The 25,827-nt window shown below is 38.3% G+C and overlaps 2 protein-coding genes and 1 long non-coding RNA gene across 6 annotated transcripts in view; 2 read left to right on the forward strand and 1 right to left on the reverse strand.

Moving 5' to 3' along the window:
* Positions 1 to 5,685, forward strand: part of LOC148905578 (uncharacterized) — a 57,901-nt gene extending 52,216 nt beyond the window's left edge. For all 3 annotated transcript variants that reach the window (XR_016121745.1, XR_016121746.1, XR_016121747.1), the window contains one exon: positions 5,555 to 5,685. This is a non-coding gene — a long non-coding RNA (uncharacterized LOC148905578). The remainder of the gene's footprint in view (positions 1 to 5,554) is intronic.
* Positions 3,810 to 13,393, reverse strand: LOC116301237 (uncharacterized). 2 transcript variants are annotated; one of them, XM_031710263.2, is made up of 9 exons: positions 12,828 to 13,393; positions 11,492 to 11,770; positions 10,686 to 11,234; positions 10,016 to 10,195; positions 9,568 to 9,920; positions 8,343 to 8,495; positions 7,383 to 7,479; positions 6,722 to 6,904; positions 3,810 to 6,384 (listed from the first exon to the last, which is right to left on the reverse strand). In XM_031710263.2, exons 1-9 carry the CDS (start codon positions 13,098 to 13,100, stop codon positions 5,857 to 5,859), a joined length of 2,595 nt encoding a protein of 864 aa, XP_031566123.2. In that variant the 5' UTR covers positions 13,101 to 13,393; the 3' UTR covers positions 3,810 to 5,856. The 2 variants fall into 2 exon arrangements, with proteins under 2 accessions (XP_031566123.2, XP_031566122.2); XM_031710262.2 differs by having other exon boundaries at positions 9,568 to 9,935.
* A 286-nt stretch (positions 13,394 to 13,679) lies between these two features.
* LOC116301236 (lipoyl synthase, mitochondrial) lies at positions 13,680 to 25,635 on the forward strand. The gene is made up of 11 exons (XM_031710261.2): positions 13,680 to 13,792; positions 14,029 to 14,180; positions 15,656 to 15,749; positions 16,693 to 16,773; positions 17,953 to 18,109; positions 18,981 to 19,038; positions 20,111 to 20,239; positions 21,223 to 21,368; positions 21,659 to 21,729; positions 21,975 to 22,086; positions 22,871 to 25,635. Exons 1-11 carry the CDS (start codon positions 13,700 to 13,702, stop codon positions 22,942 to 22,944), a joined length of 1,167 nt encoding a protein of 388 aa, XP_031566121.1. The 5' UTR covers positions 13,680 to 13,699; the 3' UTR covers positions 22,945 to 25,635.
* Positions 25,636 to 25,827: the final 192 nt, after the last annotated feature.

Here is a 25,827-nt window from a genome sequence, read left to right on the forward strand (position 1 = left end):
TTCGTAAATGTCTTCCGTCTGTACCTCTAGTATCAAGGAATCGGTGTCGGTGTATAAGAGGCGGCACTTATCACCGTATTTCGGTTTTAGCTTGTCGTAGTAAAACTCATACATGAGCAGCTTTGATAGGTCTAACACTGTAAACCCCGTGTATACGGGTTTATTCAGAAACAGGTTCGCTTTCTTCATGTGAATCACGTAGAAGTTTAACATTTCTACGTATCTAACGAATCCAGGCTGTGACACGTATGCTTCTGCTTCCTCTCTGGTGCTGGCTATCTTTATGCTTACGCGCTTGCGGATGTTCTCCATTGTCTTACCAAATACGCTATTGTTCATTAGTTTAAACAGGTTCTTTTCGAAGTCATTCTTTGCCTGCGTACGCTTTTGTGTGTTAAAGTCAATGTAGGAGCGCATCCATGGTTCCTGCGTGAACTTCAAAACGCGGTGAATCTTCTTCACGCGTAAGCCGTGGCGCACATAGAACTGCAGGTTGCGGTAATGCACCACGTACTTTCGCTTGTCCATCAGGTTCATCGTTAGCTTCCTGTAGGGTTTGTAGCCAGGACACATTTCCCTCTGCAGCGGACTCAGCTGCTTAAATGGTATTTCTATTGCTTCTGGTGCTAATGGGAACTCATTGTGTGCGTCGTGCAAGTGCTCTGGGTATTCCAGGTCCACCTCCAGCACGTAACCTTTGTCGTCTTCTTTACCTACATTTAGGTAAAACTCTATGGGCTTTATGTTGTCCCATTCGAAGTCGCGTACAGGTAAGTACTGTGACATTGCCCAACCGTAGAGGTTGTTTGCGTCTAAGTAGAAGATGTATGTGGTTGGCTTTTCCGGGTCGTACTCCACCGTGGGATTGTTCGCTTTTGCGTATCGTCTGCTGGGTCCGCAAACACCGCCGCGGATACCGTCTTCCATAAAGCGGTACATGTCGTATTCCGTTAGGAGATCCAGTTGCGCGTTTGTCTTCTTTAGAAGCGCACTCCAACTAAGCCCAGGAGCCGTGTAGAAGTTCGCTGGATCCAACCCGTAGTATTCCATTGCCATCTTTCGAAAGCTTTGGAAAACATCTGCGAGCAGCACTACGTCTGAACGTAGGTAGATGTCGTGGTATTCTCCCATATTCTCACAGGAGTACTTTTCCCACACATCTAACGCATGCTGGTACTCCTCGTCCTTTATACCAGACTCGTTTAGGGTGCTGTAGAATCTCTCTTTGGGTGGTAGGGGCTCTTCGAATCGCTCCCAGGAGTCCATGTATTCGTATGGGTAGACTCCTTTCCTTTCCGCGCCGTATTGACTGGAAATGGGGAACTCCGTGTTGTATTTAACCAAGTTTGCTAAGGAGTCCGCCATGAACTGCTGCGAGTCTAAGAACTTCAGCTTGCCTACGGTTACGGACATGTACCTTTCTTTGTTGTTGGGTATGCACTTTACTTCGGAGCCGTCCGTTCCTTGTAGTAGCAAATGGGAGTCGTAACCGCGGAGGTTGTGAAAGAACACCGGAATCTCCATGTCTGGATTTACTTTGAAGTTTATATTACATTTCCAATGAGCCGCACCTCTGTATTTACCTGTGATGTGGCAGTGATCTCTAACCTTATCCACATAGAAATCCTCAACAAATGCTTTGTGGCAGTGAATGCAATGCGTGGAGGGCTTTCCCGGCTTCTCACCCTTCTTAGCATACTTCCCGCATTTAAAATGAGCTTCTCCTAAATACTTTCCATCTTCATCCCACGCTTTCTTGGCTCGTCTTCCAAACTGGAGAAGCGTATGTTGACAAATGTGGCATTTCTTTGCCTTGGTAAAAGCCTCCTGGTTCTCTTTGGTAAATTCCATCTTCTTTGGACGTCTTAATTGTTCTCTTATCTCCCCCTCCTCTTCTCGCAATGCTTCTAGAAACTCATTAGCTGCGTTCTTACCTCGGTAAATCACAGGAGGGTTTGCTTTACCGTCTGATCTGACTACTATGTAACCAAAGGAGCAGATCTCGTGTAATCCCACCTTATTCGTGGCACCACTTTTCTGCTCTTCCTTAGTTATCAACGCTTCAAAGTCTGCATATATCACGTAAGGCACCTGCATCTGCTTTTGATGGTCTGAGTAGGATAGGTTCTTATCTGTAGGCATCTGGATCCGTTGCGCCACTTCTTCGACTCCGCGACATATTTCGTTGTGATCCTTTAGAGCTTTAACGCTGGTAAAGGATAATAAGCAGCAATCGCAGAAGTATTTCTTACCTTTGTGTTTGGTGTGTCTGTAAAATAGTCTGCTAATGTGTTTAACCCATGAGTAGTGTCCGCCGTGGTAGAAAAGGTGTATTCGTTCTCCTTTACTCTTTGACAACACTAGTGGTACTATCGTTTGGTCTCTGACTCCGTAAACGTTAATTGCTAAATCGTTTATTTCCTCAAATATGGGGATGTCTATCAACTGCATGGGAAATTCCACACCATCCCACTCTAAATCGTCTGTGGGATACTTACTTGTCCTACAGGGATCCTTCTCTGCTGGATACAGTGCGGATCGTATTGCCCACATAAAGCAGCGGTTGTCGTCATTCTTTACGTTGACTATGGCTTTCTTCCTTTCTACCCACACCGGCAGGGGCACGTAACTTCCTCCTCGTATTGGTACGTACCTTGCCATGCTAACCTCCATACCTTCTACCTCCTCCACTGTCCAACCTGATCCTTCTTTCGTGTAGTTAGACAGCGATTCCATTATTGCTTCTAAGGCTTCGCTGAGTGACCTATCCAGATTCGTGGACTCTAATATCACTAACGACTTTGATCGCAGCATTGCTGTCGTCGTTGCCTCATCTTTTGATAAACTTACTTCTACCATTATGCTCGCTTTCAGGGCTCCTAATTCTTCTATACCTTTTCGAAGCGTTCTCTTGACCTTCCTTTCTAACTGACGCCAAAACTGTCTAACATCAATCTCACCGTTACCGGGTATTGACACCGTTTCGAAATTGCTTTGGGATTCCATCTATATAAAAGGAGATATCTTATACCTAATTCCAGACCCTTTTCAGATCGTCGTAGTCATACTCACAATCCTGACAATGCCAAAACAATTTAACCTTAGTCTCAAACTTCTTACCACATCCACAATCATAGCTGCTCATACATTTCGTCTTCATCTTTAAATGCTTCTTCAAGTCCACTTCTTTCTTAAAAATTCTCTTGCAATCTTCGCACTCCATATATAGACTAACATATTTTACATAAACACGGGATGCGGGTAATCGCGGTACGAATCGAGGGGGGTACTTTAGACGGGTAATCCTCCGGTGGTCGTTGCGCTGGAACCCCCATCCCCTATACTACTCTGATCAGTGGGTGGGTGATTCGTCATCCTTTCTTATTTTTTCATCAATAGTCCCCTTCACAGTTCCCTGCGCCATCTTGAAAGGTAGCCGTGCCTTTGCATCGAAGCGAGACGAACGGTGAGCTTGCAATGATAGAGACCTGTTTTTAACACCTTGTACAATTATCACACGTCACATTTCCCTGCGCCATCTTGAAAGGTAGCCGTGCCTTTGCATCGACGCGAGACAAACAGCGAGTTTGCAATGATAGTAACTGTGAAGGACTATTTCATTGGATCTAGCACAAGAGTTGGAGGAGGGAGGGAGCACGGGAGAGTAGGGACGAGCAGGACCTAAGACTCTGCTATGACTGCTATTCCATCGATTCCCTCAAAAGATCCTTTTCCCCTTTCCTAACGTTAACCATCTCTTTGACGTTCATTTTTCATTAGGTCTTTTGTTGCCAGCCAAACAACCAACAAGTTTTCTAATTTCTCTTTATTTCCATTTATATTGCAAAATAAATTGTGCTATAATTTTAGTTCGATTTTTATCATGCATAATAAACACAAATATCCTTTGTCACTAGCTGGAGAACCCAAGTTATGGGTCTTCATTTAGAGCATTTAGCTTAATAATTATTTAGTGGGATTTGGCTGATACTCTAAGTCCCAATCCATGATTAAAACGCTGTTTTAACTGCAACAAGGATTCTTTGACTGTCGATCAGTCGTATATAATTATATCTTGGCACATCAGTAATTGGGCAATGCAATACGAAGCGTTTAGGACTACTGTCACTGGCATCTTACTAAGTTATTAGAACGAGATAAAGATTGCTATAGGGAGCAGAAAAATGGCATTCAAGATTACTGAAGATAACTATTGTTGTCAAACTCATTAATAATTCATGAGGAAAATACAACTGAAATCACGACCGTGAAGAGTGTTGTAAATCTGATACAAATTTTTGTTCATTTGAACAAACTTCAAAGTGCCTATCACCCTTCTGACAATATTCACAGTATTAATTCTACATGGGGTAAGATGTTGAATAACACTAAAAAATATATAGTTTAAGTGCAACTTCTTGAAGTTATAAAGGTTTTTCCATGCCATATGCTAATGTTGTGACGTATGAGGAGTAATCATTTAATATACAAAACACTACTGGTACAGATAAATTAAATTTGAAATACGTCATTGTTTTGCCCATTGCTCTTATAGAAATTATTGCAAGCTATTTTTCCCATAGAAGCCGGTGTTTCGAATTACAAGGAACAACAAATAACCATAAATGCCTCCTCATACGTCACAGCATTAGCATATGACATGGAAAAACCTTCATAACTTCAAGAAGCCGCACTCAAACTATGTAATTTTTTCGGGTTATTCAACATCTTACCCCATGTAGAATCAATACTGAGAATATTGTCAGAAGGGTGATAGGCACTTTAAGTTGGATTTTCTTGGCCAAATTCACTTTAATTTTGAAAATTTTAGTGAAACACAAAGGAACTAACCTAGACGTTTGACAAGCTACGCCTTGAGTTTGTATATCTGATACAACACGGCCACTCATACTGTATATACTTATTTCAATAAAGTTAGTCAACAAAAACCTAGAAAGCTGTGATCGCTGAGAATCATGGGAAATACTTTATATCTAACAAGTAAAACTTTTGACAACTCTTTTGACACAAACTGCAGCAGTTGAGGATGCTCATAGGAGGTGAACTTGTAACTGGTAGAAGATCTCAAGTCCATCAACAGTTATCAAGCGGTTGAAACATGTAAAATGTATCTACCCATAATCCTTGTCGGTCTCAGCTTTGTAGCTTTTCTGGTGACTAACTTTATTGAAATAAGTGTATATTACTTATATGAGAGATGGTGATGATGTTCAATGAATATGGTGGTGGTGATGATAATGATGATTATTATTGATGATAATCAGTACGTGATGGGGATACATGAAGATGATGACACATGATGATGCATGACGATGATACATGATGATGATGCATGATGATGATACATGATGATGATACATGATGATGATACATGATGATGATACATGATGATGATACATGATGATGATACATGATGATGATACATGATGATGATACATGATGATGATACATGATGATGATACATGATGGCGATACACAATGATGATACATGATGATGATGATAATATTTTGATTCTAAAAGTTTCACTAACAGGAGCAGTCAGGGACAATACTGTAAAAGTAAGAAAATCGATCGTGGAAAAAGGATCATTAATATTCGATGACGTAACCACAGCATAAATGATAGCTGCATGGAAGATAAGGTACAGCTGGGCTGTAGGATGTCGGAGGCTTAGACGATGGAGCAATAATGTCTATTAAATTCTAAGGATGCCATAAAAAATGAAAAGCATTGTCACCCTGGAGAAGATGCCACTGGACACTAATAAGCATTAAAATACTGAACTAACGGTTACACCCAGATACAGCCACCTTCTGCAGCCCTTAATGGTCCAGTCATTCTGTGTCCAAACACTCCAAAACGTGGATCTGAAGCGTGTCAAGATCAGGGAACTCATTACCACACTTTGGGCAATATGGCTGAGAGTTTCCCACTCCTGCCTGAGGAGGGCCGTTGCCATGGAGAGCCGCTGGACATTCCCTCACGTGAGTTTGTAGTTCACTGAAGCGAAAAAATTTTTTTCGACATCCATGACACTGGTATGGATCTTCAGACTGTTCGTCAGGGGTTCCCTGGCCAGGTGCATTTCCACCTCCGCCTGACTCAAAACCTCCTCTTGGATCGGGTTCACCACCACGCCTATAAAAGCCATTTCTGAATGGCTGCTGGTTGACCAATCCTATCACGGAATGATGAGGCACGTGGCTGCCGTGACGTCGCTGCATTTCTGCCATTTGGTTATTTGCTAAGTTGTCAAGCTCGCGTTGTAGGTCCTCGTTCTCCATTCTTACTCTTTCGTACTCCTCGTGTTGTCTTTCACGAGCTTCGCGTTCTGCTCGGAAGTCATTGCAGTAAACTTCCAACTAAGGGGAAAAAATGACAAGTTGATTACGACAAACAAGTAAACAACGAAAAACGACTAATATAGTTAAAGCTAGTTAACGAAAGCTAGAAAATTGTATTCTCGTAGTAAATTAAAAACAGAAATGGCACAGTTTTTCTTTTCTTATCTTTGCTATTCATGCGTAACAAAAAAGGAGGTACCACCCTATTGTGCAACCAAGTGCTGCTCCTGCAACCCCCACCCCCTCCCCCCTAACACACATATACACACAAAGGTTATACTGTGGGATGAAGGAGGGGTGAGTTGTTATCACCTGCAGGCAATAATACACTGAGTTGAGTGGTGATGAGACTAACCTGCTGTTCCAGAACAGGAACCCTCTCCTTACAGCTTTGTAAGTCCTGAAGATCTTCCACCATCTTTTGTATTTGAAATTCTTTCTTGTGCAAGGCTTCCTCAAAACATGATCGTTCTGCAGATAGGAAATCTATCTGCCTCTTGTAAGTATCAATCTCTGCTGAAGCATCACTGCGCTTACTCTGTGGAAGAGAAAGTGGAAAATGTGAGTTTAATTTCAATAAGTGTTTATGTAGCTTAATTTTACTGGCAGATCCCATCTGTAATTTACTATTTTGCTACAAAAGATGGATATAAACTAATGTACAATTTACAAGAAAAGAAAAGAATATTTAGAAATTGGGAAGAATTGGCTTGCGAAAATAAGGGTTGAAGAAAGACTGGAATATGCATTGGGTGGAAGGATTTGATACAATAATATTAATTTTATTGTATCAAAAATTTGTTTCATTTATTTAATGATTTGTTTTGTAGGAACACTGAAGGCAATCCTTAGTTATGCCATTTCTTGGGAAAAAAAGATAATGCTAAATATTAATTTTTACTCCTACAAAGGTGGAGAGAGAGTTTGTTTGACCCATCAACCACCCCTAGCAACGGGCCTTCCTATACAGGAAGTCCTCACTACAGATATAGTGTCCTATTGTAAAGCGTTCTTACCCTGGATTCTTCAAGAGTTCCATTATATGAATTGAGTAACTCATCATATTCTTTCAACAGTGACTCATATTGGGTTTCCAATCTTTCTATTTCCTTCCTAATAACAGGACATGAGTACAGATATTTACCATTAATATTGCTTGCATAATGCTTTAAGGGTGAAGTCATTTGCGATAGTCCCCTTCACAGTTCCTTGTTCCATCTTGAAAGGTAGCCACACCTTTGTATCGAAGTGAGAGGAACGGTGAGCTTGCAATGATAGAGACCTTTTTTTAACACCTTGGACAATTATTTACATGTCTCTATCATTGCAAACTCATTGTCATCTCACTTCAATGCAAAGGCATGGCTACCTTTCAAGATGGCGCAGGGAACTGTGAAGGGGACTATTGAGAAAGTCATTCTTGCGTCCTTGTTCAGGGGACAACAGCCTGCCAAACAACCTGTTAAGAACCAATGAACCAAACAACCGTACATGTACCAGGGCCCGGTTGTACAAAGCCTGGATAGCGCTATCCAGCAGATAAATCCTTATCTAGTGGATAAGTTGATGCTGTTATCCAATAGATTTATCCACTGGATAAGATTTATCTGACTGATAGCGCTATCTAGGCTTTGTACAACCAGACCCAAAAACCTACCAACAGCCTACTGCACCAACAAAAAAAACTGAGTGGCCACTCTTGTCAGTTTTTTGATCATATTAGAAAGATTCCATAAAACCCAACCTCAACCATTCATTACATTTGAATTTAGTTATAAATCTAATTATAGAGTGCAAACAATTAAAAATTAATCTGTGAAACACTAATCACTAAATAGTACAAAATAGTGCTAATCAAACAATAGAAAACATGGAATTTGCATGAATTTGTGCTATTTAGTATTACTAAAGTTTACAGTAATATTGTTTGCACTCTGCCAGTTTATAATAGACTATGTTATGTATTTGGTACAGACCTGGACATCTGGCGTTGTTCCAAGTATTTCTTGTTTTCCTCCTTTAATGATCCAATTTGAGTCTTCAACATTTCAATAAGACTTAACTTCTCTTTTTGTCTATTGTAGCCTTCCTTTTCCATGTTTTTCATTCTCCCCTCATACAGTTTATCTCTAAGAGTGGAAATTAGAATGATTAAGTAAACATTTTGAAAGTAACACATTGGCTAACTATCACATTACTCACATTTTTTTGATCAAGGGAAAGTGATGCTTTTAGAGTTTATAAATATTATTGAACCACTTCAAAGGACATTTATAAGCTTTTGTATATGAGTGTGTTTGTATTTCTTTTTACATCACTTTGTGCGTATGTGTGTTGTTATGCATTCAGGGTTCATGCTACTCCTTAAACTCCTTGAAAACTCCTTGAATTTAATTCACGTTTTCAAGGGCGCTTGAAAAGCTCTTGAATTTTACGCTTTTAGCAAAACTCCTTGAAAACTCCTTGAATTTGATCATTACTTGCATGGTATTGAAATAGATCTAGTTGGAAAGATTGAAAAATCTGAATGTCAGCCATGTGCAACCACCGTGTAAAACCTTGGCATATTTAGCTGAACATACTCCTTGAAAATTTATTTTTGGGTCCTTGTTTACTCCTTGAATAGTCCTTGAATTCTAAGTGGTTACCTCAGCACGAACCCTGTGCATTGCTTGTGTATTTTGTAAGCTTTTGTGTGAGTGTGTTTGTGTTGTTTACATCACTTTTTGTTTGTGTGTGTCCTTTTTACATTGCTTTTGTATGTATATGGGTTTTTAATGCATTGCATTGGTGTCTTTGGTCTTTTATAACATTTCAGCAGCAAGTGTATTGAAATCCAAAGCCCTGGATGCCCAGCATCTGACAGCAATTTTTCACAAGCTTGCAGGTAATCAGAGGTTTGCAATACTTTCATGGCAAACCCAAATACTATACTAAATGAAAGTTTCTTAATTATATGCAGTCGACATCATGATTGCCAGGGGGGGGGAACCAGGGAACACTGGTCAAGTACAGGAGAGAACCAACTACCTTTAGAAAATATACTCACATCATGACACTGAGTATCAGAAGAGCTGGCGAGCCCTCTCATTCCTACACCACCCATGCTTCCCCTAATATTTTGATGGCAGAAGCCAACAACACAGATGCCTGTCTGGGTCATCTTGGTAAAAGGTAATAATTATTAATAATCCTAAATACCTTCTTGCATTTATATCTGTCAGTTTATCATTCTTGACCTTGAATGATTCATTTTCCTCTATCAAATGACAGACTTGATCTTGTAGGCTCTCTACCATGGACTCTTTCTCTTCCAGTGTAGTTTGAAAGGTTTCCAGCCTTTCTTGAAGCATCACTTCTCTCCTTTTCCCTTCCTCAACCTCTGATTGCAGATTTTCGAGTTGCTTCAAGTTATGCTCTTCTCTATTCCTTCCTTCTTCCAGCTCTGAGTGCAACTGAATTAGCTTTTCTCTGTATGTTTCTGAACGAGATTCTAATTCCTCTTCCATTAGCTTTCTGGATTCAAGCAGCTTCTCTTCTGCCATTTCTTTGTCCTGAATATTAATTAACTTTATGAATTAATTGATGTCTTAGTGCGGACACTCTAACTGGCAAGAGATACAACCTGCAATAAACGTTTCTAGCACACCTTTTTCACATTGTCCAGCTCTTCTTGCAGTTTGTTTTTCTGCTCTTCTGAAGGCTTCAATTTATCTTGCAGCTCTTTTTTCTCATTTTCCAATTTATCCACTTGTCCTTGATATTTGATATACTGCATTTTTATCATTTCAAACTTCTCCTTGCTGACACTGTCATCTTCATCAGCTTTCTATTATCAGTAACAATGGTTTTGACATAAATTATGCATTATAAATAACTCTATATGATTTGAGGCTAGAGCAGAGAGCAGCAGTGGTGCAGCTTAATGGGGTCAAACTGAAAGCAATGAGAGGGCACCTCTGACAGCCACTATACAGTCCATGCATCACCCTGCAACACAGCTCTAACCAGAATTAGTTAGGGTTGATTTTGAGAGGAGGGTGGAAAAACCAGAGGGCCAGGAAAATCCTCAGAGCCAGAAAGAGAACCAACCTAGCTACTCAGCTCACATGGGGCAAGTGGGATTTGAACCTCATACCTCAGAGAGGTGAGAGGCGAGCATTTTACCACCACACAATCCTGACTCCCCTCATAAAAGAGGAATATATTTAGTCATTATAACTTCATCAGATAGAAAGGGTAGTACTAAATATACTCAAACCTTGCTAGCTTTAGCCCAATATTGGGTGGGGGGGAAGGGTGGGTGGCATATACTGTACCTTTAACATTTCAATTTCCATTTCTCTCAGCTTTTGCTTCAGCTCTTCCTCCTTTTGAAATCGTACTTCACATTCTGCTGCTAATCTCTTATTTTCTTTTTCTGCCTCTGACATTTCCTGGGTTTTCTTTTGTAGCTCCTCATTCAAGCTCTCGACCTTGGCATTCAGGTTGTGTACCATTTCTTTGAGCTCCTGTTGCTCATTACCTCTTTCTGCATCCTTCTCTAACCTTTCATTTAACATCTTCTGTAACTCCTCCTTCTCTTCCTTAGCATGTTCAGACCTTGTTTGTAGTTTCTTGTTTATTTCCAACATCTCTAGCAGCTGCTTTTCCATGTGGTCCTTCTCGTCTTTCAACTTATCCAAGTCAACCTTCACAGCCTCCAACTGAGAATAGCCATCTTTCTGGCTACTTATGTCCTCACTACTTACTTCACTGCTTGATTCATGTTGTTTTTCTATGCCATGAAACAATGTTCCTGTCTGATACTCATAAGAAGCAATGGAGCCAAGAAGTTGATGCCAATTCTCTACAGCTACTTCTGTAAACTACAAATAAATTGAGTTTTTTAAATATTAATGTCAAAACAGCATTATGTTAGGTACATATTACTATGATTTATTTTAAGCTTCACCGAAAAATATTTAAGGACTTTTGTGAACCCCAATGTCTGCAAACGGCTCCAAATGTCTGTCAGTCAGATCGCAGAAACATTAAATAGGCATTAAAGTAACGTTAAAGTAACATTAAATAGGCATTAAAGTAACAAAAATTAATTATAGAAAATTAATTATTTAATTTCTACCTGATTGTCCTCGATTTGGTTATCAATCTGTGATATCTGTTCCTTGAGCGTGTTTATCTGCTGTCTCAGAAAAGCGTTCTCCTTTTCTATTCCCAGTTCTTTCTCTTTCTTCAAGATTTTGCCATTTTCAATATCCAGTGATTTCAGTTGTTCCTTTAAGGATTTGTTTTCATTTCTGAGTTTTGTAACTACCTCTTTTGCTTTCTGGTGCTCTTTCTTGATAGTTTCATTGTTTTGTTTGTATTGGTCTTGCATTTCAGCAAATTCATTGATGTGTTTCTAAAGAATAAATAAATATTGTACCATTAATGGAGGTGCATATTAAGGATAGGTTCATTGGGTGTCTGTAAAAACCCCATTCCTGCCCACGATTATTGTCAATGTTAATATTGTTTGGGAGGCACAGGTGGCATAGGGATGAGAGCACTGGCCTCTCATCAATGTGACCCAGGTTTGAGTCCCTCCAGGCTGGGTGTTGTATGTGTGAGTAGAGTAGTTCATTGGTCCTCTCCTGTGCTTCCAGGGTTTTTCTCTGAGTTTCATAATGTCACAGGGTCAATTTGTACTTATTTTGCATTGATTTTGTAATTGAAATTTTTAAGCTAAATTTCAATTGGAATTTAGAAGTTGATTTTTGCAAGGAAAACTGGAAAACCTGAAGAAAAACCCTTGACAAAAGCAGAGGGAGAGCTAACAAGAAACACCACTCACATGTAGTGTTTAAACTCGTTGAGCATACAGCAGGGCAGTGGCAATATTATAACACTTTTTACCTAGTATTTCTAAGAAGCTTTTTAGATGTAGGTGTAACCTTGTATCATTAAGTAAGAATGGTATGCATTGGTACACATGCCAAACGTTTATCAGTACTTATGTACAAAATACTTTTAGAAGTTACTGCGGTTTTCCATATTCTGTGAACTTAGATATTTCAACAGCTTGTCGTGAAATTCTTTTCTTAATGCTGCCAGTCAAGCACATAAAAGGTACCAACTGATTATTTTTGACTGACAGCAGCAAAAAAAACACAAATTTCAGCGTGCAGCTCGCAACTACCGAGTTCGCAGAATATGGAAAACCGCAGTGATTAAAATCAGGTGACATGTTTAATGCATCTCTTTGACTTCCGCTATGGCTTGATCAACACAAACACATAGTAAAACACTGATGAAACTTATTGTATATAACACTAGCATTCTAGTACGTTGTCCTTGGATATTATGTATCACATAACCTTGAGGTTTATGGATAATAATTGTAATGTTTCTCACAGTCTTTTCATGCGAAAATGAGAGAGAGACAAACAAACGGCTTGCACAAGTAATATTCAGCTCACCTGAAGGGTGTTGTTGTTGTGTTTTAGAGTCTCTCTCAATTCTTCGTTTTCTTTTGCAAGAGCGACAAATTTTTCAAGTATCTCGTTATCTTTAGGCTTTTCTGAGACAGCCTTCGGAAGAAGATCGCTTGAAGGTTGCTCGCCGTATTCCTTTTGCTCTAAACTTTCTTTCAAGACTTCTACAGAAGTGGAAGGAGGCGGACTGTTAGAGACCATTACAAAGTCGTCTGTATCAGACAGGCTGCTTTTAGGACTTGTAGACATAGCATTCATAGTCGAAGACAGTCTTGAGTGATCGATCTTTAGCAAGTGAAGTGAAGTTGGCTTCCTTTTTACATCTCTTTACTTCAACGAGAACTATTACAAAATGGTGGACACAAGTCTTTGATAATCCAATGTAGTATAAGCTGTAAAAGTGCCTCGATTCCTGATCTGAACGGTATATTTGTAAAGAAAGCTGAAGGGAAGAATAACGTGTGGGCTATTACAAGTCTTTGCGGAAGGAGAGATAAGGCTTTGAATAGAAAACGAAACTGAACGCGATGTTTTGAAGCAGGGTTTTTGTGTATGAGGTAACGGGGAATCCCCGTGACAACATCTCCTAAAAATAACGCAAAATCCCCGGATGCTTCATAGTAGGTTTCCTGTCGTTTAATCACAGGGAGACCAACTAAATGTAACAGTAGATTTAGGGAATAGATAAACAAAAAGCTTCTATCAGAATTTTTCCCAAAATTCAGCGATTCTTTTCATCTATCTTTCTTTTGCGCCCTATTTAACAAAATTAGTGGGGAAAATATTGAAAAAAATCCCGCAGTCTCCAAAAATAACCCCACATTCCCGGATGATTAATTGCGGGATTCCTGTGTTTTATGTGCTATAACATGGCGGCCAAGATGGCGTCTTATGCAACAAGATTTGTGCTTCATTCATCAAGGGATTTTTCCTCTTTATCGAGGACACAGGTTCAAATACTAATCCAGAAATAGTCCCTCACTTATATGTAAAAAGTTTCCAGGGTTTTCTTTGCGAAGTGCGACGTATAATGTAGTTCTTAAGCGATATTTTCATTTGTTTAATTGTTTTGGAGTTACGAGCTTAAACTCAATTGCATAATTTGATGTTTTTTCATTATGTTAGTGTAAAAAATATGTATCAATGCATGTAGTTTTGAGTTTTGATTTTGATTTTTGATTTTAAGGCTGGTTTATCGTTATTTCATCGCCTAAGAATTCAATCATTCAGTTCTCTGCCTGAAGATGTGAAAAATAAAATAGCAGAAGGACCAGGACTGGGAGATTTTCTCTCTGGTGATCCGCCTGAGAACCCTTACAGGAGAAAGAAAGGACAGAGGTTAGTGTAGGGAGCATAATTAATTAATACCACAGAAGAATGGTAGTGGTAATAATTTAATTGAAAGATTATTTTAACTCTAAACATCAACCCATTTATTCATATATCTATCCATCCAGTCCTCTATCTATTCATCCATCCATCCATTCACCCATCCAGTCATTATCCTTCCTGCTATTCCAACCATCCATCTATCCTATCCCATCCATCCATCCACTTATCCATTCATTATCCATCCTGCTGTTCCAACCATCCATCTATCCTATCCCATCCATCCATCCACTTATCCATTCATTATCCATCCTGCTGTTCCAACCATCCATCTATCCTATCCCATCCATCCATCTAACTATTTATCAATACATTAGTTCATCCATCCATTCATTTAGCTGTATAGTACATGATCATGTCACATACAACCATTATCAGAATCACTCGCCCACTTTGTTTTCCCATTACACGCTTGCTTAGTCCTCTCTGCTCCCTTGGGAACATAGACCGTCCATATCATTGTCCTCCACCTCACCCTGTTCTCTGCTGTTTTCTTTCCCTCTTCCCCTGTGATGTTTGCATTCTTCAATTCTGCCATGGGTAGCTTCCTCCATGACTGTAGTGGCCTCCCCACCTTTCTCCTTCTTCCTTCAGGGTTCTCTAGGCCTTTTCTGAGTTTGATAAACAGGATGCATCGTGGGCTAGATTCTGTACAAACAAAACTATACAAGGCATGATGTTTGTAATGAAGCTAGACCAGGATGCACCATGTTCACTATCTCAAAAAAGGTATATTTCAATGCCTTTTTTTTGGACTTTCACCAGTTCTTTTCCAAAGTTCTTTATTGCTGATTATTTCATGATATCTTACTCCCGTTATATTTGGCAGACACTAATTCACAATAACCAGCACTAATTGCCATACTACTGTACAGTATTCTCATAAGGCTACATGTATAAAAATTAATAGACAGTTTTCTCAAGGTTGCGTGTGACATCCAACTTGACGGGCCACAAAACTGAAAAATGCAAATTCAGTAAAATTGAGTAGACAGTTTTATATTTAAAGAGAAAAATAATTGATTTTATGAATTCTTATTTAAAAAATTTCATAGTAATGCATGATAATACTCCTGTTCTGGTATCATGGCCTGTGTCCAGGGACAGCGGAGCAGTTTTTTGATTGGGGGGGCTCAATAGTGACATTGTATGGCAAGGTGGGGGAGCTGAGTTTAGTGAAAATGTATTAAAATTTCACAAAAAGTGGGGGGGCTAAACCCCCGCCCCCCACACCCCCCGGTTCCGGCACCCCTGGTGTCAAGTTCCTTAAATTTGGATGTGCACTCAACCTTGAGAAAACAGTCTATTAATGAGAGAAAATTAGCACAAATTTTGATAATGGAGGTAAAATGGTGCCTGGTCAACACCATCAAGCATCTTATATTTCAAGAGTAACATTATATTTATCAATGGTATAATTTCAGGTTAAGACTTCCCTCTTGGTTGAAGACTGAAATTCCTATTGGTAAAAACTATTCAAAGTTGAAGAAAACTTTAAGAGAGCTGAACCTAAGCACAGTAAGATCATATTAAATACATCCTACACTATATAGAATAACTTATTATTAGTCACTAGCTGAAAGGAAAAACCTTAAAAAATTAGAGTCTCTGAAAGGAATTGAACCCATGACCTTCTGGATGCTGGTCAGATGCATCTACCACTGAGCTACATCAAAGAGGCTTGATGAGCTGTTATTTACTGGGCTAATTATGATATATAGCCTGTACACTGCTTGGCTCAATACTTCCTGGTTTAGTTCAAAATCCTTCAAGATAATTAAGGTCGAAATTTTATTGAATATAAGCTAGGTTGTAAATAAGATTTCATCATTACATCTAAACTAATTTTTTTATTTCCTTAATGTAATAATGAGAATGAGGATGGTGTTGGTGTTAGGTAATGATACATAAGATAATGATGCCTTGATGATGATGATAATTAATGTATATGGATATAATGTATGTACATTATGTGATTACTTGAACTTTATATTGATGATGATGATGCTGTTAGTGATGGTAATGGTGCATGATGATGAGGATGGTGTTGATAGATGTACATAATGACAATGATATACAATACTGGAAACTCATGATTTTGCATGATGATAACAAAATGGTAATGATGATGACGATATTAGTGGTGATGATGAACATCAAGATGGTCATGGTGGTGATAATCTTATTAAAAAGCCAGAAAGTACCTCAGTATATACACTGAATCAAAATATGGTAACCAATTTGAATAACTATTGTTCTGCATAGACTAGCGACTGACTAGCGACTGACTAGCCCCGTGTTCACTTGGAAACATAAAAGCATTTTCACATGTATGGGAGACTAGTAAGTCACTAGTTAGTGCAGAACAATAGTTATTCAAATTGGTCATCATATTTCAATTTGGTGTAGGTGAATAAATTGTACTGTTCACTAGAGAGTGTGCATTTGTACTCCTGTGTAGGTGTGTGAAGAAGCAAAGTGTCCCAACATTGGTGAGTGCTGGGGTGGTGGTAAAGAAGGAACAGCTACAGCTACAATCATGGTAGGTAAACACACTTTAATGTCGATAATATCATACCAATTATTGTAAATACAGATACAGGCTGTAAATAAGTGCCAGGTTTCACACAAAAAACTGGTAAAAATGATTACTTGAGTAGTGAATGATTTGCCTTGGCGAGACACATGACCAAACACATTTCAACATAATGGGCCTGTCCTTGCTCACGTGGTAGCCATGTTGACTTGAACAATAGATTTTCACTTGCGTATCCTGGCATTCAAGTGCTTGAGTGTGATTTTATGCAGATTAAACAAAGGTTTTTATTCCCATGAGAATAAACATGGCTGCCGCTTGAGTCATCAGGCTCATACATGTAATTAATAGCTGACTGAGCTTAATTATCACTGAAATGTCAGATATCAAAAAAAGTCTTTGTCCTGTCACACTTGGGTTTTGGTAATTTGGCAGGTCAAACATGCCTTTGGTCTGAAGTAATGACCTGCTTCTCAAAAAAATTATTTGCAGCCTTGCAGACCTGTGTACTAATAGTCCCCTTCACAGTTCCCTGCGCCATCTTGAAAGGTAACCGTGCCTTTGCATCGAAGCGAGAGGAACGGTGAGCTTGAAATGATAGAGACCTTTTTTAACACCTTTGAACATTTATTTACATGTCTCTATCATTGCAAGCTCACCGTTTGTCTCGCTTCGATGCAAAGGCACGGTTACCTTTCCAGATGGCGCAAGGAACTGTGAAGGGAACTATTGATGGAAGAGAGATGCTACAGTCTACCTACTACATGGCTTAGAAAAGGATAACTGGGCCTGGTTGTACGGAGCCTGGATAGTGCTATCCGGCAGATAAATCCTTATCCAGTGGATAAGTCAATGCTGTTATCCAATGAATTTATCCACCGGATAAGATTTATCCGTTGGATAGCACTATCCAGGCTTTGTACAACCAGGCCCATATACTGTAGATAACTGTGTAATCCATAGTTCTGCAAGGTTTTTTTATTGAGGGTCAGGAAACTGAGAATGTTCCAATAACTGAGCAAATTTCTCTGGCTTGAACTATCACTTGGTCCCCAGGACTCTCTGGCAGTTCATGATCTTCCATATGCCTGTTGTTTCAAAACATGATACTGATACAATAATTAACTTAGAGTATTTTCCTAGATGAGTAATTACATCATTGTACTTTTGGCTTGCATTATTTAGGTGATGGGAGATCAGTGTACAAGAGGTTGTCGTTTCTGTTCTGTTAAGACTAACAAAAAGCCCCCACCACTTGACCCTCTGGAACCAATCAATACTGCAGAAGCCATCAGCCAATGGGGACTAGACTATATTGTTATTACGTCAGTAGACAGAGATGGTCAGTATTATCTACCTTTCATTATAAAATGTTTGAGATATAATGCACACGCTGAGTGGCTGGCTACTGTGCTTATATCAGAGGACAGAGACACGCTCAGCACAAAATCATTCACAAATATTTTATAAAAGCAATATAAAATGGCTGCTTATGTCTCTCTACTGTGATATACATAAAAAAAAACGTCCTTTTTTCGTGAGGGTAGCACTTAATTGCCAGTGACTAACAAACCTGTGGCCCTCATTCTGTGATCAAATTGGAATTTAGGAGTTGATTTTTGCGGAGGGAGGAAAACTGGAGAACCCGGAAAACCCTCGAAGCACAGGAGAGAACCAACAAACAACTCTATTCATAGCATACAACTCCGAACCCGGCAGGACTCAAACTCGGGTCACATTGATGAGAGGCAAGCGCTCACACCGCTATGCCACCCGTGCTTCCCATATTACTGTATCAACACAATCTGGGAGCTATAGAGCACTTGAAAAGCAAGAAAAACACTTGGCTACGCCACGTGTTCTTAAGCTTGATCACTTCTCTCAAACTCTACAGCTCCAATCATGTTTATATCACAATACAGAGACATTTGTACAATACTACACTAATATTAGACTTTCAATAATTGAGGAAAAAACTGGGACAAGTTGTGTTGTTAGTATATTGTGGGAGTGTTTTAGAAGGAAAAATAGATGCCATCTTAATAATAAATCCCCCAAAACAATCCCACAATGCACTGCAATATCAACTTAATCTAGTTTTTAAATCAACCTTTGAATGGTTTATACTTGAATTGCCTCCTTATATAAATGCTTGCAATAGGCCTGCTTGAAATAACGGGCCATTAAAAGCCTTTTGGTAAATTATCTTTCAGATGTTCCTGATGGAGGGGCTTCCCACATTGCAGAGACCGTAAAGCAGATCAAGAAAAGGTGCTCAGTCCCAAATATAATTGATAAGTTCTCCTTGTGTTAGATATTAGAATAGGTGCCTGCAAGACTGACTGACAAACCTTGTGAGCTAATGGTTGAGAAAGGCTCATTCAATTGCATGAGATTAACAAATGTCGAAAAAGGAAAATTACATTCTCTGGTCAAGTTTGGGATTTGATGTCCTGTCTGTAAATTATGGATTGAATCTGGGTCCAATGAATAATCCTCTAATATCTATGTCATTAACTTATTTGATCTAAAATAATCATAATAATAACAGTAATTATAGTACACTCAACAAAATTACTCGACTCTGATTGGTCGAGAGGAGTACAATTATAGCGTTAATTGTACTCCGTAGGAGTACCAAATTAAGTCGCTATGGCAACACAGCCAAAACAATGTCAAAACAATTATTTTCTATCATTTTGTACTTAAAAAACATATGAATAAAATTTTAAAGCTGTAAGAAGTAATCTTTTTTATGCATTTCAGTTGCACGATGGACTGAAAATCGGCCGCCAAATAGACGAAGATGAACGGCGTCGATGCACATCTTTTACTGAAATTTTGTTGAGTGAACTATAAACAAAAAATCACACGATCTTCTCGTACAAATTGTACTCGAGATCGTGCGATTTCCTATACTAATAATGATGATGATATGATAACCTAATTTTTATATAGCGGGGGGGGGGGGGGTAGGTTATTCTAAAAAAAACAATATAATTAATCAAGAACTTATGGCCAGTTAAAAAGTTATTGTAGAATAAGTAAAATAAAATAATTGAACGAATCAAGTATAAAAATCCCTGGTTCATATTCATATAATATACAAACCCAGTATTAAGTTCAATTAAATACTAAGTATTAAGTCCTTTCCCTACAAAATCTGTTTACTCTGACAAAGGACCCAGTCCAAAACATCCGCATTTTTACAAACTTAAATGCTGTTCAAGTTTCCTTCTTATTTTGTTTAGCACATCAATGCAGCCCAAACTAGTAACTGCTAGTCTCTAACTATTTGCCTACAAAACTAGCATTTTTACAGATTTCTTTGCATTCTTTGTAGGAGTCCCGCTATCTTGGTAGAGTGTTTGACACCTGATTTCCGTGGCAACCAAGAATGCATAGAAACAATTGTACACTCTGGGCTAGACGTCTTTGCACACAATGTCGAGACAGTAGAAAGATTGCAACTGTAAGTTGATTTTTATCTTGGTAATGTTGACCCAAATTGACTTGTTGAAGAAAAACTTTGTTAGAAGTGGAGGAGAAGTCATGACAATTCATAAATAATCTTAAAAAATTAATAATTCATGAAGGAAACACAATAGAAATCATGACCATGAAGGAGGTTTTATATCTGATATAGATTCGTCTTCATTTGCATAAACTTTAACTTGGATTTTCTCTATCAAACTTGGTTCATTTCGTAAAGAATTCGGTACAGTATGAGAACATACATCAGGAGTTTTTTAAGCCGTTTAATAAACTCGCAGATCGTGTTTTATCGGGTCTAAAACCACTCAGGCTACGCCTCGTGTTTTATACCCGATAAAACACTCCTGCTTCGTTTATTAAACAGTACATAATCTGCAGAAAATATTCACTACTCTCATGAAAAAGAGAGTTTGTTGAGAATAGATTCCCTTCCCCACCTGTTTGAAATTCCATTCCTTTTCTCTAGACAGGGGTATGGATATTTTCTGAATTACATAATGTACCCTCCTCAGACCCTTCTACCTTCTGGGAAGATCCAATTCATATGAATTAACATCATGGATATATTATGGAGTGCCACGATATAATTGCTTTATTTTATTGGGTTAAGAATGAGAACAATCATTTTTTATTTCTCTATCTTTGAGTTTCTGACTTCAAATTCATCAATTATTTTGATAGATATATAGATACTCTTTATTCTACCATGGGCAATTCATAAGCTATACACTGTATATTTACAACATTAATGGGATAAAACTATAAATAAATAAAAAATATATAAAAAATATATCTAAACTATATACAATAATTATATTAACAGCTGCTTTCTGTGGGTGCCGTGCCGATAAGCAAGCACTACTGATACTGATAGCATATCAGTTGCTTTCCTTGAATGCCGTGCCGATAAGCAAGCACTACTGGTACTGATAGCATATCTTCATTTCATTATCCTACTAGATTAGCAAGAGATCCTAGAGCCAACTATGAGCAGTCTCTAGATGTTCTACGTCATGTTAAGAGAGTGAATCCTGATACGGTAACAAAGACGTCAATAATGCTTGGAATGGGAGAAACAGATGATGAAATACATCAGACATTCAAAGGTGATAACCCATCATTGTAAAGTTTAAGCAGGCCCTTTGCTAAGACCTTGAAAGGGGACGTTCGTTTTTCTACAGTCAATCTTTGTTATGCCATTTCTTGAAAAACAAGAATAGAGCTAAGCATTATTTTGTACTCTACAAAGGTGGAGAGGGGAGGGACGGGCCTGTTGAGATCCTATTTGTTGATTCATTATGCTCTTTAATCTTTGAAATTGCATACAGAAACCATTAATACCAAAGCTTGCATACTCTTATGGTTTGTGATAAATTCTCATGTCCATTTTTTCTAGATATACGTGATGCTGGTGTAGATTGTGTGACACTTGGACAATACATGCGTCCAACCAGGAACCACCTTAAGGTATATGTCAGGGAATAGAGATCTATAAATAGTCATTTCTTTTTCCTTCTCTTTATCTTTCTTTCCTTCTTCATTCCTTTCTTTCTTCCTTTTTTTCGTTCTTTCTTTGTTTCTTTCTCTTTTATTCATGTTTTCCATTGATACTTTGCTACTAAATCATGATTTAGTTTAATAATCTTTTGTTATGCTTCTCCTTGTTTTTCCATTTTTCCACATCCTCTGAAACTTATTTTCTATTTGTACAGGTTACGGAGTACGTCACACCAGAGAAGTTCAAGCACTGGGAGACAGTGGGAAATGAAATGGGTTTTGCTTACACAGCAAGTGGACCTCTTGTCCGATCATCATATAAAGCAGGTAAGTGATAGACCTTATTCGTTGTGGTGCATTGTTTTCCCATCACAGGCCAAGTGTCATTTTCTAGAAAATGAGATTCTTTGTTTAAGTTATATCCATATTCATGTCTCTTCTCATGTGCAGCTCAGTTTTGAGGACATAACAATAGGTTTCCAATTCTCTTGAGATTGAAATTCTTTCATTTTGTCCTCCAAATTGAGCTGTTTTGATGTCGCGTGCAAGGGATCTTTAAGGTTTATTGCTAGAAACATGAATATTATATATTAGCAATGAAAAAAGAAAGGCCTTCTGTCATTCCCCTGGGTTACAATTGTTTATCTGAGTATTATCCATATCTGTGTGTGTACCTGAACCCCAAATGTGAGTTGAGCTTGTTTGATGTATTCTCTCCCGTAACATGAGGGTTTTTCTCAGGATTCTCTGGGTTGCCCCCTCCCCCTCATAGGAATCAATGTGTAAGTTAATCATGTTTAATGGAATGTTGAATGTATTGGCAGTTTGTGTAAGTAAAAGTGGGCCAAACTGGAAACCAATATTAGTACTTAATTTGTTCACCCACGGCAAAGGATTTTATTTTATTTTATTTTTTATTTTACCTAATAGGACGACAGTTGTTTGGGTCACTTGTCTTTCCCACCCTACCCCTGCTTGGACCACTGACATTGTCAAAACCTGATTAGATCCAGTCCAGTATTTATTAACAATACAACATGAAAGATTACATCCAAGGTTAGCTCTCTTCTGGCTTTCTACAACTCACCCCTCTATATTTGATTTGTTACAGGAGAATTTTTTATCAAAAATTTGCTGCAAAAGAAAAAGGCCAGTTCATCCAGTACTCAAGAGAATGACAGTTGATATGAAACGAGATATTCACCTATGGATTTGGTATGGCTAATGGATAACGTTTGATGTCCTTTGACTATCAATGACATGCAATGATAGGAGAAACTGAAATAATTTAATTTCACAGAAAGGAAAATCATTGATTTTATTACATCACTCTATAAGAATGAACTTCTTGATTAATAATCGTCACATCGCACTTAAAACTTTTAGAATAATTGACCCTATTTTTAAGATGCTATTTGTATAGATGTTGATTGTAAATAGATAGGGCTTCTGCAGTCTTGAAGTGCATAAAATCCTGTATAACAGGTTTTGGTAAACTCGCATCAAGAGGACATGGGTCAAAGTTCACGATGAGACCACAATGCACCATGGATCCTTTTCCAAGTTCTGATTTTCTTGTGCAGCAGTCATGAAGTCACGTGATCGGTTCCTATAAAAATAGGGAAAGAATGAGAACATGAAGGGTATAAAGATAGCAGTAAGGAAAATGAGAATTTAGTGAATAGGAAATTGGTACTTTATTTATGCATTTTGAAAATGACTCAGTAAAACTGGTGAAAACTCCCGCGACTTGTAATGAAGAAAGAACCATCTTTTGTCTGCAGATTTAAGGCATGCGTTGTGGAATTATTAGAACTAGCCTTATTTAGTAAACTAAGAGTTGTATGGTGAATTCAGTGCTTGTGAAGCATGTCATGAATGATGAAGCATTCCTGGTGTTACCGGGTCAAGATGTTATGGTTGTCATGCTGGGTGTGACGTCCTGCTATCACTGGCAAGTGTTCATCCATATTGAACTAATTACTTCACTACAAGAGCATCTGCTTCTCTTTTATCGTCGAAAAAAAAACCAAAAAGCTTCGCAGACTGATGAATATTACAAAATAGTGTAGAGTTCCTACCGTAAAAGAACATTGTGTGGTTTAGTTACTGTAATGCTTGTTACTCGCTGAAAATGCATTTGGAAAGATGATAAAAGTAAGCAATGTAAAAATAATTGCTGGAAACAATGAAACATTTATAAGACTATCGCTTTTTTCAAACGATTAGTACTTTTGCCATTGTTTTTCTACTACTGGACGCAAGCCTCATGTAATAGTCATTGGGGGGAAATGTTAGGAGCGTTAGTTGAGTCGCTATTTTTGTAGGACATCTGTACTCCACTTTATGTGTTTTCAGTAATTTAAACCATCCTGTGCATTGAGGAGTTAATTAGTCAATGAAAGCAGTCTAAATCTTGTTAACAGAATGCGTAAGTAAGATTAGTTAATGCGCTTTTAAGAGATTTAAAATAATTGACATCTCACGGTACCCGATTTAGGGGGGAGGGGTGGTGTTACCCGGTACCCACCACCTCTGGAAGTGAAATCTTAGATTTGGTCCCCAAATATCTCCAAAACTAAAAGCCAAATTACAGAAATAAATGGACTATCTGTCTGCATGTATGCTAAAAAAACATATTTGTGGATAGAAATTGCCACTACAGACCCCCAGTATCGAGCATTTGAACAGGTCTCTGGGGGGGGGGGGGGGGGGGGGGTATGTACCGGTACCCACCACCTTTATTCATAAAATCGGGTTCCTATTTTGGACCATTGTTTTGACCTCACCCCTAATGTGCGATAATGTAGGCCTCAATCCATTCTTCCTTCCCCTCGCTCTGACAGCTGATAAGATAACTCTGTTTTGAACATTAAAATACTATCATCTCGCACAGGAACAATAGGATTTATTACAGTTTTAGACTAAAGAATACATAGTTCTAGAACGCGCTAAAAATGTCAGATTAACTACTTATCTATCTATCATTCGACTGACCTTGAGGCGTCTTGTCTTAAGGACAGCTGGTAAAGTCTTGAGAATAGACCTTTATGCTGATACGGCAGCCATCTTAAATTATGGGATGCCCAGGGAGCAAACTTTGAAATATTTGTAAAGTATAAAGTGGCGAAATTACTGACTTTTTCAAATGATTTCGTGCTCTGGTGTCTTACATATTGCTCCAACTCTACCAGCAAATTCAATTGGTTTTAGATGTGTTTCACATTGGATAACTTAAAGTCATATAAAAACGACACCCTGACAGCTGTGTTGCCTTTACATTTCCAATATTTGTTGTCTCGGTATCCCATAATCTCTTAGTTAAAGCACTGAATAGAATTCAAGATGGCGGCCGATCTAGTTATTAGCCTTTGTTCAATTGAATGGTATCTTTGCGTTTTCCATAGTCGCTCTGTAGTTAGGGCGTGGCTGTTGGAAGGGTACTAAGATCTATATATTTCATTTCGGTTGAGTGATACCTAAGATTTTCACTTCTTCACATTTTTTCCGCTTTATTTATTTTCCACTTTATATATTTTCATTCAAAATTACCGAAGTGGCTTTTAACCTGTTTTTTAGAATTGTTCTACTTGACAAGGTTCTATTAACGTGTATTCATAGCCAATCTCTTCCGCCTCCTCTCATCAGATAGGACAGCTAGCAATATTTTATTATGCTCGACGAGTGTATACCCATTCAAAGGATCTGGTTTCACTGCTGCTGTTGTTGAAATCGACTCTCGTTTCTCCTAGCAGGACATATACCCCACTTTTAGGTATTTTTGTCCTATAAAGTTCTAAAACCGCAATTTTCCATCTCTATTGATTTTTTGTTTAAACACAAGACATTTGAATAAAAAATAACGTATTGACTCTATTTTGATTTCAGTGGTTTGATTTTTTAATTCAATGTAATCTCATTCTCAATTAAGTGTTCATTCTCATAGGAGTATGACATTGACTTTATCGAATGTTAGATTTCCCCGCGTTTGGTAAGTGATCTTCACTGAATCATAGCTAACCACCTATAGTTTTCGTCTAATATTTTGACAAGCAGCCATTTCTAAAG

Source organism: Actinia tenebrosa, unplaced genomic scaffold (genome assembly GCF_029948245.1).
Source record: "Actinia tenebrosa isolate PJP-AT-01 unplaced genomic scaffold, QUT_ActTen_1.0 PGA_scaffold7__59_contigs__length_16204524, whole genome shotgun sequence".
Lineage (NCBI taxonomy): Eukaryota > Metazoa > Cnidaria > Anthozoa > Actiniaria > Actiniidae > Actinia > Actinia tenebrosa.

Excerpts from the sequence above, each read along its gene's own strand:
- LOC116301237 (XM_031710262.2), bottom strand. The coding sequence starts at position 13,100 with ATGAATGCTATGTCTACAAGTCCTAAAAGCAGCCTGTCTGATACAGAC. Across the intron at positions 11,235-11,491 it reads ACCAAATCGAGGACAATCAG|TTTACAGAAGTAGCTGTAGA; the intron begins GTAGAAATTAAA and ends ATTTATTTGTAG. Across the intron at positions 6,905-7,382 it reads GAACTCTTGAAGAATCCAGG|AGTAAGCGCAGTGATGCTTC; the intron begins GTAAGAACGCTT and ends TCTCTTCCACAG.
- LOC116301236 (XM_031710261.2), top strand. The coding sequence starts at position 13,700 with ATGTGCTATAACATGGCGGCCAAGATGGCGTCTTATGCAACAAGATTT. Across the intron at positions 14,181-15,655 it reads AGGAGAAAGAAAGGACAGAG|GTTAAGACTTCCCTCTTGGT; the intron begins GTTAGTGTAGGG and ends GTATAATTTCAG. Across the intron at positions 15,750-16,692 it reads GAGAGCTGAACCTAAGCACA|GTGTGTGAAGAAGCAAAGTG; the intron begins GTAAGATCATAT and ends ACTCCTGTGTAG.